The sequence below is a fragment of the Myotis myotis genome, unplaced genomic scaffold (genome assembly GCF_014108235.1).
Source record: "Myotis myotis isolate mMyoMyo1 unplaced genomic scaffold, mMyoMyo1.p scaffold_m19_p_3, whole genome shotgun sequence".
In the NCBI taxonomy this organism is placed as follows: Eukaryota; Metazoa; Chordata; class Mammalia; order Chiroptera; family Vespertilionidae; genus Myotis; species Myotis myotis.
The window spans coordinates 6,884,776-6,898,387 of NW_023416335.1; the positions used below are offsets into that span (position 1 = coordinate 6,884,776).

At 42.6% G+C, this 13,612-nt stretch overlaps 1 protein-coding gene across 8 annotated transcripts in view; it reads right to left on the bottom strand.

Annotated features, from left to right (window-relative positions):
- Positions 1-13,612, bottom strand: part of SORBS2 (sorbin and SH3 domain containing 2) — a 197,640-nt gene that overhangs the window by 31,613 nt on the left and 152,415 nt on the right. For 2 of the 8 annotated variants that reach the window (XM_036298343.1, XM_036298337.1), the window contains 4 exons: positions 13,351-13,407; positions 8,341-8,390; positions 4,654-4,841; positions 704-2,284 (listed from right to left, as the gene is read on the bottom strand). In XM_036298343.1, the coding sequence (XP_036154236.1) occupies positions 704-2,284; positions 4,654-4,841; positions 8,341-8,390; positions 13,351-13,407 (1,876 nt within the window). The remainder of the gene's footprint in view (positions 1-703; positions 2,285-4,653; positions 4,842-8,340; positions 8,391-13,350; positions 13,408-13,612) is intronic. The other 6 variants (XM_036298344.1, XM_036298339.1, XM_036298345.1 and 3 more) reach the window with 3 other exon arrangements.

Here is a 13,612-nt window from a genome sequence, read left to right on the forward strand (position 1 = left end):
GAAGAGAAAATGAGTACACGGAGTGACGGAAATGAGACTGTGATATATATACAGCTTAAAGATACATTCACAAAAAATTTACCCTAATTGTGCCCTTCAAGTGGAGAAAGTTATTACACAAATCCTAGTCTCTTGTAATCACCCATCAATTACTTTGCTACATATTTCAGTTTTGCTTCCTAGAGTATTTTGCTGTAGTACGTTCTATATAGACTATAAGCAAATTACTTATCGAGTGAATGACTACAAAGTTTTTAAAAAATCAAGGAAAAAATTAGTCATTAAACTATTGCTTTTGATTCATTTCCCAACAATAAAGGAGCTAGTGCAAAGGTGTTAATCTCTTAAGGAGACCGCTAGTCAATTACGGGTTGCCTTGATATCTTTTAAAATTGGTAACGTGTTTAATTTCTTGTTGTGTTGTAACTAACAGTCGTCTCAACCCTAACATCAAGCTACAAAACCATTTTCCCTTTCAATTTCGAATGAGTAAATTTTTGTGAACTGGTGATCACGTCCAGCCACACACACCACGTCCAACCATCACACGGAAAAATGAGAACTACGCGGTGAGGGACGTGTGCACAGCAATGGTGCCAGGTGGGCTCACAGCTCAGGAGTGATGAGATGCGGGGATGGAAAATGACAGAGCTGGAGGGTGGGTATGTGAACCACAAGGAGAAACAAAGAAAGGTTCGTCCACCTGGCAGACCCAGGGCACTGTCGTGGTCTGGGTGGTAGTTGCTATTGGTGTCCATGTCTTGGAGAGAGGCACTGTGGGGCATCCTCCCACAGCCGTTCTGGTACCACGGGCAGTGGGTAGCACCGTCTTGGGGCAGCGGGTGGCAAGGCTGGGGCATGGGGCTCCTTCTTAGAGCTCTCAGCGAGGAGTTCCTCTCGGGGACGTCCGGCAGCAGTTCACTGATCAGACGGTGCAAAATACTGTTGTCGGGCAAACTCCCCCTTCTCTTTTCAGCCTTAATTTGGTCACAAATGTCTTTAAGGGCGGAGTCCAGAGCCTCGAATACGGCGGTGTTGCATGTTGCCTTTTCCGTCTGTTTTTGGGGCGGCGAATGCTTTTTCCTCCGGAAAGGCACGGGGCTGACTAGAAAGGCAAGTTTCGAGAGGCCGGCGTCCGGGTCATGTCTTCTGGGCTCTTCGGGAGGCTCATGTTTCGCTCTTTCGTGTTTTCGCATCGTGGTGAACCGAGTGTAAGAGGCCGGGCACCGGCCTTTGCAGGAGCTGACGAGGTGCCGGTGGTGGTGGTGGTGGTGGTGGTGGTGGTGGTGGCTGGACCCATAGAAACTTTCCGAGGAGGTGAACGAAAAGTGGTCGAAGTCGCTCTCGCTGCAGAAGGACGAGCCCTCGACGTGCATGCAGTCGCTGTGTTCGGACACCACCCCGTCTTGGTCGCTGTCCGAAAGCTCCAGATGGGTTCTCGGCGGCTCCTCGCTGGTGACCTCAATGTGGATGGGCACCAGGGTTTTGGACGTGCAGCTCCGTGGTCCCGGACAAGGGTGCCTGCCCGGGTTGTCTTCCTCCAGCAAGGACTCGATGGAGAAGCGCCTGGTGGGGCCCAGCCCGTGGTGCTGGGGCTCGAGGACCGCCGGGGACAGCATCTCCTCCCCCAGGTTGGGCATGGATTTTGACTTCTGAATCAACTTTTCGAACTCCGAGATGCGGGTGGGGACCATGTCCCTGGGCACCTCGTCGGCGGAGGACTGGCTCCATCCGTGGAGCAGGCCCGGGGCGTGCGGCTCCTGTTCGTACTGCAGGACCCTCGACCTCACGGAGCACATCACCTCGGAGTTCAGCAGGTCCTTGCGGTTGATGCGGTGCATTTTCTTGTACATTTTCAGGAAGCCCGGGGCGTTGTGGGCTGAGCCGTGGCGCAGCCGGGACCTGCCGGTGGCCCTGGTCTCCTGGAGGAAGGAGGATGCCCACGGCACCGGGCAGCCCTCCTGGGCGTCCTCTTCGCAGAGCAGAGAGCCCATGCTCTCCGACTTGGCTTTGGGGTCGGGGAAGCCGCCGCAGTCGTCGTTCAGGAGGTCATCGCAGCTGCGGGACTTGATTTTGGGGGACACGGCCTCCTCGGTGCTGCTCCAGACCTCGGCGTTCTGCCGGGCCATCTGCCAGCCGTTTTTGAAGGCGAGGGCCCGCTGCGAGTCGCGCGGGACGTCCAGGTGCTGTCTGTAAGGGGGACAGTCATCGACCTCCTGGCAGGGGCGGCCGCGGGGCCCTGAGCAACTGCAAAGGGGTGCACACATTTTGCTATCATCCCCACCTTTTAATCCGGAGCAGCGTGGTGGGAGAGAGACGTGTGAAGAGGTTAAAAGTTTCACAGAGAGGAGAGCAGGTCAGTTAGCATCAGACAGACAGGCAGCAAGAGAAGGCAGCGGGTTTAACATAGACACATTGTTACCCTCGAAGCTTCACTTCCAGAGAAAACAGTCTAATTCTAAGGCACGATACTGCGTTTGCAGCGAACGTAGCTTTAAAGATAGATATTAGAGTTGACAAAACCATGTGTAAAACGTCATTGGTGTAGCTAATACGACCAATAGCTATTAAGACCTATTTCTGCTTCTATTGAATACTTCGTACATCTTTCTGCAAATGTTATTTGCCTCAAATATAATATAGTACCTTATATGCTAACAGCATGTCCTGGTAGCAATGTAAAGGTTTAATAATTAATGCCCCAAATGATATGGATAATCAAGTTAATAGGGTCAGGATTTGAGTCTCATTTGATGTATACTAGTAGAAAGGGAAAGCGTGATTTATAAATTTACATTTAATTAAAACTCCCACAACTGTATTAGTTAATTTTCCATGGGCACTAGATGGGAAAAGCTATAAGACAAAGTATTTTCCGAAATGACAGCATCAAGATGCTGTGAACTATGGCTGCTAACCTTTTCCCGAGAAGAAAAAATAACTAGTGTGTCTTTAAACAAAACTACCTTACGTCTTTACTAGCTCTACCTAGAACCTTTTGGTAGCCAGGATGTCATGAGCATGGCTGGATATATATAATGTAAAGCTCTCACCAGAGGTAAAAGGCATCCTGCTTTTCCCCAGGGAGGGTCTTTTTAAAGCCTCATGTACCATTTGATAACAGAGAGCTCAGCATGGCCTCAGTTTGGAACATGTATGGGAAAACGCTTTTCTTTTGCCTGGCTGAATTAACTAGTAAGTGAGAGGCCAAGTCCATCTGACGAGGCCTTTTCTTCTTAGAAATAAACCTAGTGGAAGAAAATAACTCTGTTGAGCTCCTGCCTTGCAATCTTCCCAAATTCTTGGAAAGTGAATAAGCACATAAAAAGCAGACAGGTAGTATTTGGGAAAGGAGGTTGGCTTTACACTCCCCAGGAGGAAAACAAGTAGCTAAATCAATCAATTCTTTCAGCTTCCGGGTGGTATCCAAGCATAAAGACTCTAGGGCATTTCGTGACCTATGTGTTACCTTAAGATATTCACTTGCATGATGAGCTGACTCTGATAAAGGCAACCTTGCTAATTTGAGGACAGGATCAAAGGGCCCCCCCTCCCCCTAGAACCTACTGGTTAGTTTTCACAGCTTTATTAGGATACAGAGCAGAGCTGGTGTCTTCTGTCTATCCAGACTCTAGGCATCAAAACCAGCCTGTCTTTTGCACGCAAACCAGCTCCCTCTCACCTTTAACTACCACGTGGCCACACTTTTAGTGCCTGCATTTGATAGACGTGGCGGAATCGGTGCTATTTCACGGAAACTCCTGTGAGAGGCGGCTTTCTTCACACATTTCAGATTCCTTCTCAGTTCTGTCTCAACCCCAGGAGGCTGGGGGAGACTGTGGAGCCCCAGATTTGGTACAGACCCAGGTGCCTAGCGACACTGGTTCAATCCCCAGGCTCCGCCTTAGCCATATCCCCGTTACGGTGGCACTAGTGCACGCAACAGGATTCAGGGGCTGGAAGGAGCAGCTTGCCCCCTCTCAGCACAACTCGCTGAATTTCCGGAGAGGAGACAGGTCATATGGAAAAAGGGCTTGGTGGTGTCTAGGTTTTACAATTATGGCTGAAAACCAGTTAGTTCTTACCACCGTGTCGCTGTGGATTGAACGCTATATTGATGGATAGTCTACTGTATATATGCATATTGCCCAAAATATAGAGCAGACGATTAAAGAAATGACTTCACAGGTTAGGCAGATTTTATCTAGAATTAAATAATAATTTTAAAAAAACCCGATTTGTTTTAGGCAACAATGTTCTCTGTTGCTACTTCTAATTCCAATTCTATAAATTTGATGAATTTTGCTAGTTGTAGAACATTAGAAAAATTTGATAATATGCACATGTTTGTAAACGTAATCCTTTAATAGCCTGCCAATAAATTGATACTTTGAGTTTGAGTTTGTTCCCACCCCCCCAAAAAACACCCCAAAATGATATATTTGGAAGGAAAAAGGCATTAATAGATGATAGACTCCTTTACACCACTTGGGTGGCTCAACCTGAGTTAGTTTGTGTAGGAAGAAAGCTATTGTTCCAAAAGTTCATTTAAATGCTCTCTCTGGATAGTTATCCCTGGACCAGCTTCACAGGGAAATCCAGCTTAAAACATGCACTAGTAACTTGTTTACACTTCTATTCATGGCTGTTTACCTTTTGCTCTGGATGGGGAGGAAGGGGAAGAACTAATGAAAGACTGGGTCAGGGTGGCGCTCGATCCCGGGAGGTCCGCCCGGCCGGGGCTGGTCCTGCTCGCCCTTGGGTCCCCCAGACCCCTTGGCTGCCCCACGGCTGGCTCGCTCTTCCTCCTTTTCCTGAAGTCACTGGCCAGGCCTGCAGAGCTGCAAGAAGGAATCACTGCAGTGTGGTTGGTGTTGGAGGGGGTTAACGTGAACCAGAAAGACGGGTGGGATATGCTAGCAACAGTGTTATAACTCTTCTTCCCCCCTCCCCCAACTGCATTTTTAGGAATTTATTCCTTGATATTAAACACTATCCTATATAATAAAAGGGTAATATGCAAATTGACCCTAATAGCAGAATGACTGGGATGACCGGTCGCTATGACGCGCACTGACCACCAGAGGGCACATGCTCAACACAGGAGCTGCCCCCTCGTGGTCAGTGCACTCCCACAGGGAGAGCTCTGCTCAGCCACAAGCTGGGCTGATGGCTGTGAGCGGTGGCGGGAGCCTCTCCGGCCTTCGCAGTAGTGCTAAGGGCTCCCAGGCTGTCAGAGGGATGTCTGACTGCCAGCTTAGTTAGGCCCGATCCCCTGGGGAGCAGGCCTAAGCTGGCAGATGGACATCTCCTGAGGGCTCCCAGACTGTGAGAGGGCGCAGGCCAGGCTGAGGGACACCTTCCCTGCCCCCCCCCTTCCCCCCCACCCCCCAAGTGCATGAAGTTTTATACATTGGGCCTCTAGTTTCTTTGTAATTGTCACTTAAAAAATAGACTATTTTTAGAGCAGTTTTAGGTGTCTGGAAAAGTAATTGGAAAATATAGAGAGTCCCACATATACCCTTGCATACAGCTTCCCCTATTATTGACATCCGTTATTAGTGTGGTACATTTGTCACAGTTGGTGAACTATATTGTAATATTATTATTAAATGTAATTAAAGTCCACAGTTTATATAGGGTTTATGTGTTTTGTTGAGCATTCTATCAGTTCTGACCAACGTGGGACATGTGTCCATCACTACCACATCCTGTAGAATAGTGTCATGTCCCCCCTCCTTGGACATCTCCATGCTCTACCTCTTCCTCCCTCCCTCCCGGACACCTGGCAACCACTGATCTTTTCACTGTCCACAGGGTTTTGTCTTTTCTGGAATGCCATACAGTTGGAACCACCAGGATGTAGTCTTTTCAGATTGGCATCATTCATTTAGCAATATGCCTTTAAGATTTTCTCCCATCTTTTTTTTCTTTTTGGCTGATAGCCCATTTCTTTTTATTGTTGAATAACATTCCCTTATGTGGTTGTGCCACAGTTTGCTTACCCATTCAGCTACTGAAGGGCTTCTTGGTTGCTTCAAATTTGGCAATTATAAACAAAGCGGATTTTTGTGTGGATATGAGTTTATAATCACCTTCTTAAAAAAGTTTTTGTAAAAATCCTCACCCGAGGATATTTTCCCCCACACTGATTTCTAGAGAGAGTGGGAGGGGAGAGAAACATCGATGTGAGAGAGGTACATTGACTGGTTGCCTCCCACAGGGGCCCCTACCGGGGCTGGGGAACTTGCAACCAAGGTAGGTTCAATTCCTTGACCAGGAATCAAACCTGGAACCCTTCGGTCTGCAGACTGACACTCTAACCACTGAGAAAACCAGCCAGGGCTATCACCATCTTTTAAAGTGAAAATTCTCCAATTAGTGTAATACGTTATGACTGACAATTCAGTCTGATGCTTTGTATTGTCTACCTGTTCCCTATAAGGAAGTGTCCCAACAACACAGATCATCCAGAGGAGGGGGCCAGGATGCAGGGAAGGACTGGGAAAGAGGCCGACACCTGATGAGACAAACTTCTTACCTCAGGGCTTCCCTATGGCTCGTCCTAATAATCTTAGTAATTAAAAAATTACACTGCAACCCCAATATTTCCTGTTTAAGTAATCAATGGCTAGTGATTTGGTCAGCAAGTAGACTAGTAAAGTGTCCTTTCACTGTTCGTATTCAATGGTGTCAGTGGTTTTAATGGCAGGATGTTTTCCTCACGGTTCTCGGTCTGAGTATGTAACTCAAGACAGTGAGCGGAGATACACATCACATAGCCCGCTGTCTGCCACATCGTTAGCTACAGTGGCATGAGCAGTGGCAGCTAAAGCACAGCAGCCCGTAGGAGGCAGCCGAGTGCTGTCTGCTGTACTGACAGGTGGTCTTACCCAGCCCACAGGGTTATCACGGTTTATCAGTGGGTAAATGGAGCACGCTGGCTCTGCAAGCACAGAGGCAGAGCAGACCTCAGAATCTGCCCGCACTCCTCCAAAGAGGGCGCCCCATCTTCTCCTAGACCTGTTTTGCTGTCACCAGTCTGTCATGTGAGGGTCTGTGTGTCTACAGCAATCCTCACGCCAGATCAGAACTCTGAAATTCAAACATTTTAGGTGCAGGTGTGGATAGAAAAAGACACAAAAAGAGGGACTGGGGAGCTCCTTTCTTAGTGACATTCATGTCATTGGATGGCACTCATGAACCCAGTTTACAAAGTCTTCTACTTATGTTGAGAGAAATCTAGTGAAGGGCAAATTAATGTTATGAAAATACTAGAGTCCCGGTGCACGAAATTCGTGCATGGGTAGGGTCCCTAGGCCTGGCTGGCGATCAGAGCCGATCAGGGTCTTCTAGCTGCCTGCCAAGGCCTTCCTTCGTTCCACACCGCCTCCTGGTGGTCAGTGCACCTCATAGCAAGCAATCAAACTCTGGGTCTCCTGGTCGAACTTTCAAGGGGACAATTTGCATATTAGGCTTTTATATACATAGATGTGTTGTTGATGATAAAGTGTGGCTGGTAGTTTGAATTATTCAATACTGCTGTCAAACTGTGTCTGAATTTCTGTAATATTTTAAAGTATGATATACAAAGCCCACAGACAGAACTTACACCAGCAGACTTTTAAGGCAGGGCTAGTGGTTGGTTACAAGCTATTTTGGGTCAGTTTTACTTTGTCTCTGCTCCTTGTCAAGTGAGTAAACTTAGTAAGTTATGGAGCCTAAGTGTCAGCATACTCAGAGATAAAATGGGGATAATGGTACTTAAGTCAGAGTGGTGTCTTAAGGACTGAATATGCTTATGTACTTAGAATGCTTGGTATATAGTGTAAGTCCTTATTTATTGGTCGTAACATAATTCTCATTTGTGTGGTAAGAGTATAATGAACACATGTGTTTTATAAAATTTTTCAAATATACAGGGATAGGCAACAATAGTTTTCAGGTATGGATACGCAAAATAGTTTGTTCTGTGTTACTATTTATTCTTGTGCTATTTATTTGTATTATAACTGTCAACCTACTTTTGTCCACCCCTATATTAAATGCATCATATAACAGTATTGAAAATTAGCTGTTTATAATCCCCATTTAAAGATATGGTTATAGAGGAGACAGGGAAGAGGAGAATTTCTCAGTCTGTGAAGGAGTCCAGAAATATTTCACTTGATTTTCATAAATTCTTGAATATGATCATATAAAATGATGCAGAAACAAAACAACTTCATGAAGTGTGCTACATAAAATAAAAACATGATACATAATCCTCATTGCTGTTTAATGGAAAGAGAAAGCACTGGTATACAATATTCCAGTTGCATAATGTAATAACATTCTTACCTACTGGGTCTTTCCAGGCTTCTGTCTATAGAGGATTGATACAAGGAGGCCTGTTAAGATAGAAGAATAGGACCGTGAAAAAATTGTATTTTGCCCATGAACATTAAATTAGGTATGCTAAAAAGGATATTGCCAAAGTTGAGATTAAAAATACCATTTATTATGATCAGAAAAATGTCTCCCCTAAAAGAAATCACGCCACAGGGTTTCTACTTTCTCCCCATCTATTACTTTCTCTTCTGACTTACTGCACTGTATTGCTCTGTTTTATTCAAATTACAACCTAAACCCTGCCTGGGAGAAAAAAAGAAAATTCAATCAATGTTTCTTATATTGGAAATCGGCTATAAATAGAAATTTCCTACATAAAGGAATGGTTTGAAGATTTTTTAAAAAACTTTGTAGTCATTCAATCCTTATAAAGCATAAACTGTTTAAAAATAAATTTTTGTCATGTTGCAGGTGTTATCTTTAAAACCTAAAATTTAAGCAGAACTTGAGACATCTTTCATCTGTCAACATAGACATAACGTTTTAATAAAAACCACAGAACTTGGCTTGAAATTAAACTAAACTACTGGTACGCAAATCAGGTACAGATTATCACATCTTTCAAATAGTTAACTATCTTTCAGGTTAGTTTATAATAAATGATTTAATGACCCAATATATAGCCTTAAAAAAAGTTGACCTTTAACATTTTGATCATAAAATCAACGCTCAGTTGTCCATGGTTGGAGGAACTAAAAACTGATAAATAATTCCAAATGCTTATTATATACACCATTTTCATGACCCATTCTGAACAGTATAGTGAAATAGTTATTAAGCAAAAGTGTTACATAAGAATTTTTCACTTCCAATGGCCATCCACTGGAATAATTGCTAAAATATCTAAAAGGTAAGAGAGAATCACACTCTAGAATGCTGGAGGTGACACTGATGTCTAGAATGTATCGGAAAATGCATATTAAATAGTCTTGGCTTTGGTCATAATTGATTAATTCTTTATCACAAATAAACTGGTGCTGGAGGCCAGTTCCTGCATGTCATAACTGCAAGGGTTTCATCCAAAGGTTGATGGAACTTGGGGACTCAACAAGGGCTGAGTCACATATGTTATCGCCTGCTGGAATGGCTAAGGCATTTCCCCAAACCTGAAAAGGGATGATTGCTTGCTGCCAGACAGCTCAGGGCATCTTAATCTACATGTTATTGCCTCCTATTGGCCAAACACCTGAATAGCTGTGGGCAGATTCTTCCAATCTGACAATGGATTCTGTACCTAACCCTACCCTTTGAAGTGTATATCTCCACCTAGCCTTAGGACAAATTGTGTTAATAAAAAGCAAGGGGTCCTGAGACAAGGAGAACTTAGTTCCTTTTAGCTAAGCTCCTCTGACCCCCAAATGTCTTTCAAAATTATGTTTTGTCTCTGGACTCTTTATTAAGTTACACACAGCCCTTCTCTAGATTGCTGAACCCTTCTAAGATGCTGGAACAAGAACCCCGGCAAACTGATCTGATGAAGAATTGAAATTCTAGTTTGAAAATATTCTTCTATATGAATGTCGATAAATGTTAGCCGGAAATGCAGAATTTGACACATTTTATCTTTAGTTCTTACCTCTAAGAAATATTTTACTAGATTAAAACCTTCTTAGTGGAAACTGAACACTTTAAGAACTACTTCTAGAACTGTAGTTTCTGTTTGTAAATTAGCACACCAATTAAACAGTTAAAATATCAGTATATAATTTTGAAATTCTTTATGTAGATCAGTCTGACAAGCCCTTTTATGAAGCAGAATCTAAAATTGCTTTGATTCAGTACTATTTTCTTTTAACTCCTAAAAATTTTCTTTTAATTTATTAAATGAGAATGGAATCTTGCCCAGGAACAAACAAAAGCATCTTCTGCAAGAGAATAGTCCCCCCGTGTTAGACAGAAAAAGCATATTGTAATAATTTTAGTTCCTAAAAAACATTCAGATTTCTAGGTTCTCAATAAATACAAACTTAGGAAAAAAAAGTTTGGTCTGCTGATGTGATAAGTTTACGAGATTATTTTAACTCAACTCTGAATCAGACACTGGAAAGGTAGAAAAATAAATACTAAATAAGAAGGAAGACTAACACGTAAATACATAAAACCATGTACTTCGAGTTAGAAATATTAATTCTCTATGCTCTCAGAAGAGCGACACCCAAGAGCCTGGAACGTTGCATCTGTGTGGATGGCTCCTTTCCTGGGACACCCAACCACAAACCACAGTGGATCATCAGAAAGTGTCCATTTCAGAGAACTCTTAGAACACCCCTAGAGTGGTCAGAAATTTTGGACTGCCAGCTTGGGATGAGCCTAAATAATATTGTCATATGAATTAAAACATCCTATAGGAAGTGAAGGCTCTACACTTCCTATTTATTGTTTCAGACTTAGGCTCAGAAACTACAACAGTTCCTCCTTGTGTTGGTTTTTCCACAATCCAAAATAAACTGAAATGGATTGTGTGACCTTATGTATACTCAAAGGAAAAGGCTTAGTATTAAATTAAAAGGAAACAGTAAAAAGTCTGGGTAGATGAGCAAGAGAAAACCTTGTATGAAATTGTATGAATGGTACTCATCATGAAATGGAAATTGTCTCCAGAAAGGAGGCAACCTGCTTTACCTATTATGATCAACTGGGTATTTATATGTGACCATTTTTTTTTAACACACCTAAACAAAGGGCATTTTAATAAAGTAGAGTCACCGAATCACTCTTTCTGTTAAGTGATCATGTGATTATACTTGCTTAAAAGTCCTTCATTATTGTTCAGTGATGCCAGTTTCTCAGTTTTATTTATAGATATGTTGTTTGTGGCATGTACTAGGCATTTGATAAATGGTAGCGAAGGTAATGTCTTATCATTTACAATTTTTATAGAATATAGTACCTTATCAAAGTATTTTTTTACACTCTGAAAAAAAACAAAACACACCATGATGTGAAACTAATAACATAGCTAATATGCTCTCAGGATCATACAACAACTCTCTCAATCCCAAAGAGGTAATGGCAAATCAGTTTAACCATCAGCAAAGAGCTGTTTTATGTGATTTTTATTGTCACTCCCATAACAATATAGAATGCACAGAATTAAGTTTCTACCATTTTTAGCCCAAGAATTTAATGGAAATCAAGAGTTAATAGGAAATAGTATTAAGTATATAGTTTGTTTCTAAAAGATTTGAGCCCTAAATCCATCTCCTGGAAGTGCTAAGAAGGGTGGTATAAAGGAAATGGCCTATAAGTGAAGGTTATGAGTTCTGTTTTATTTTTAATGTGCCACTATCTTACCATGTGATTTTGGACATTACTTCCTAAAATCACTGAGTGCTACTTTTCTTGACCAAAATACAAGGGAGTTGGATATGGTTATCTCTAAATTCTATTTCAGTTCTCAGTGAGCCAACTGCCTTAAAAACAACCTAGGAATATCTGACCAAAATATCTGAGAGAAATAGCTGACCAAATTGAATTCCAAAGTAAAATTTTAGGCCATTCCTGTGCTTAATTGATACCTTTTCTTCAGATGTGAAGGAAGCATAAGAATATACTTATTTTGCTTCCCAGAATATAATTGAAATTCTTTGATTTTCTTTACATTACATGCCTATTTACAAAAAAATAAGTGTTTAGAAGTGACTGAATTCACTAACCCAGAATATTCCTGATTACTCTACTTTACTCTTAATTGAATGAATACCTAAATATTTGCATAACTTCTATTTAACATACACTCTGATACATAGCTCAGGGGAACCAATTGAAGCTCTGGTAAGCTATTTCCTTCTGAGACTGTACTTGCAATTCCAGTTTTTACCACTGTGTGTCAGTACTATTTCCAGCAGCATAGGCATTCCATTAGCTTTATTTTATTTTCTAGTTGCACGTATTAAACTGAGCTAAGATTTTTCAATGAAGACGAAATATTAAGTGTTTTTATATTTACTTAGGACCACAGAAACACTACTATTCAAACACCAGTTTATTCCCTTCGTCCTGCTTCTCTAAGAGTTCTCAGAGAGATGTTTATACAACTGCTGTTTAGCAAGACTGTCACTTTTGCTTGTGTTTACTAACGAGTCCTAAATCTGCTTTCCAAGATATTTTATTTTTCTCTGCAGAGAGCAGGATAAAAAGCTTTTGCCTCTAGATTATTTCTGCCTTTTTCATATTCCCTTTGACCAATTCAAATAAAATTTTACATTGCCGGGCATAATTTTATTGTCCCCAGCAGACGGCGATGAGCATTCCCAGAGAGAGATGGCAAATGCATTTCATGTCATTCTCCAGGGGTAACCCAGGTACTGTGTGGATGACAGGGTGGAGGAGGATTAGAAATGCCTGTCAGTGTGGAACCGGAAGTTGTGACACGTGTGCCAGTTACTTGTCAGCCCTGTCCTTTTTTTTTTTTTTTTTTAGCTTTTAAATTTTTTTTCAATTCAAGTTTACATTCAATATTTACTCTGATGCATGTCAGCCCTATTCTTGATTTTATCTGATGCTGAAATGCATAAATTGTGTTTAGGAAAATGAAACAATTACAATACATTTTAGGAATATGGGGGGCCTAACCATCTGAATATTTAAGAACCTAACGGGTCATTTTGCACCTCCAGGCATGATGCTCAAATGGCTCCGAGAAGCCTCCTGGTGGCATTTTAGTCTAATCGAAGCAGGTGGTCAATGTTTGCACAAACAGCACTGCGCTTGGTGTTTTATGACCCCACCTCAGGATACCAGGGCTGCACTGAGCAGTTCACCTCAGCCCAGATTTCAGAAAGAGCCAACACGGTATAATTCATGTCCTGGGAATAGTACCGGTGACAACGTAATGAGGCGAAGGTAGGTTTTCAGAAATAGCGTAGACACCGTGGTGAATTGTAAAACACAGACGTTCGGAATCACAGTAACAGCGCCTAAGAGAGGAATCTGAAAAAGCGAGTAATTGTTTTTTACCTCATTGGAAACACCAGGAGAATGATCTTGAACATAGTCCAGAGCCTTTTTAGGAGGCTGGGTGTCGGTGCACACCACAGAAGCAGAGTGTAGAGATGGAATGGAGGACAGTCAATGGCAGCAAGGAATGGACATGTGGAAAAGGTGACAACAGTTAGAAATTGAGTGACGACAGCATCAGATACACGCACAGAGGGACACGCATGGAGCACCAGGGGCGTGGCCTGGGAGGAAGGGGACTCTGCTCGCCACTAATCTCAAG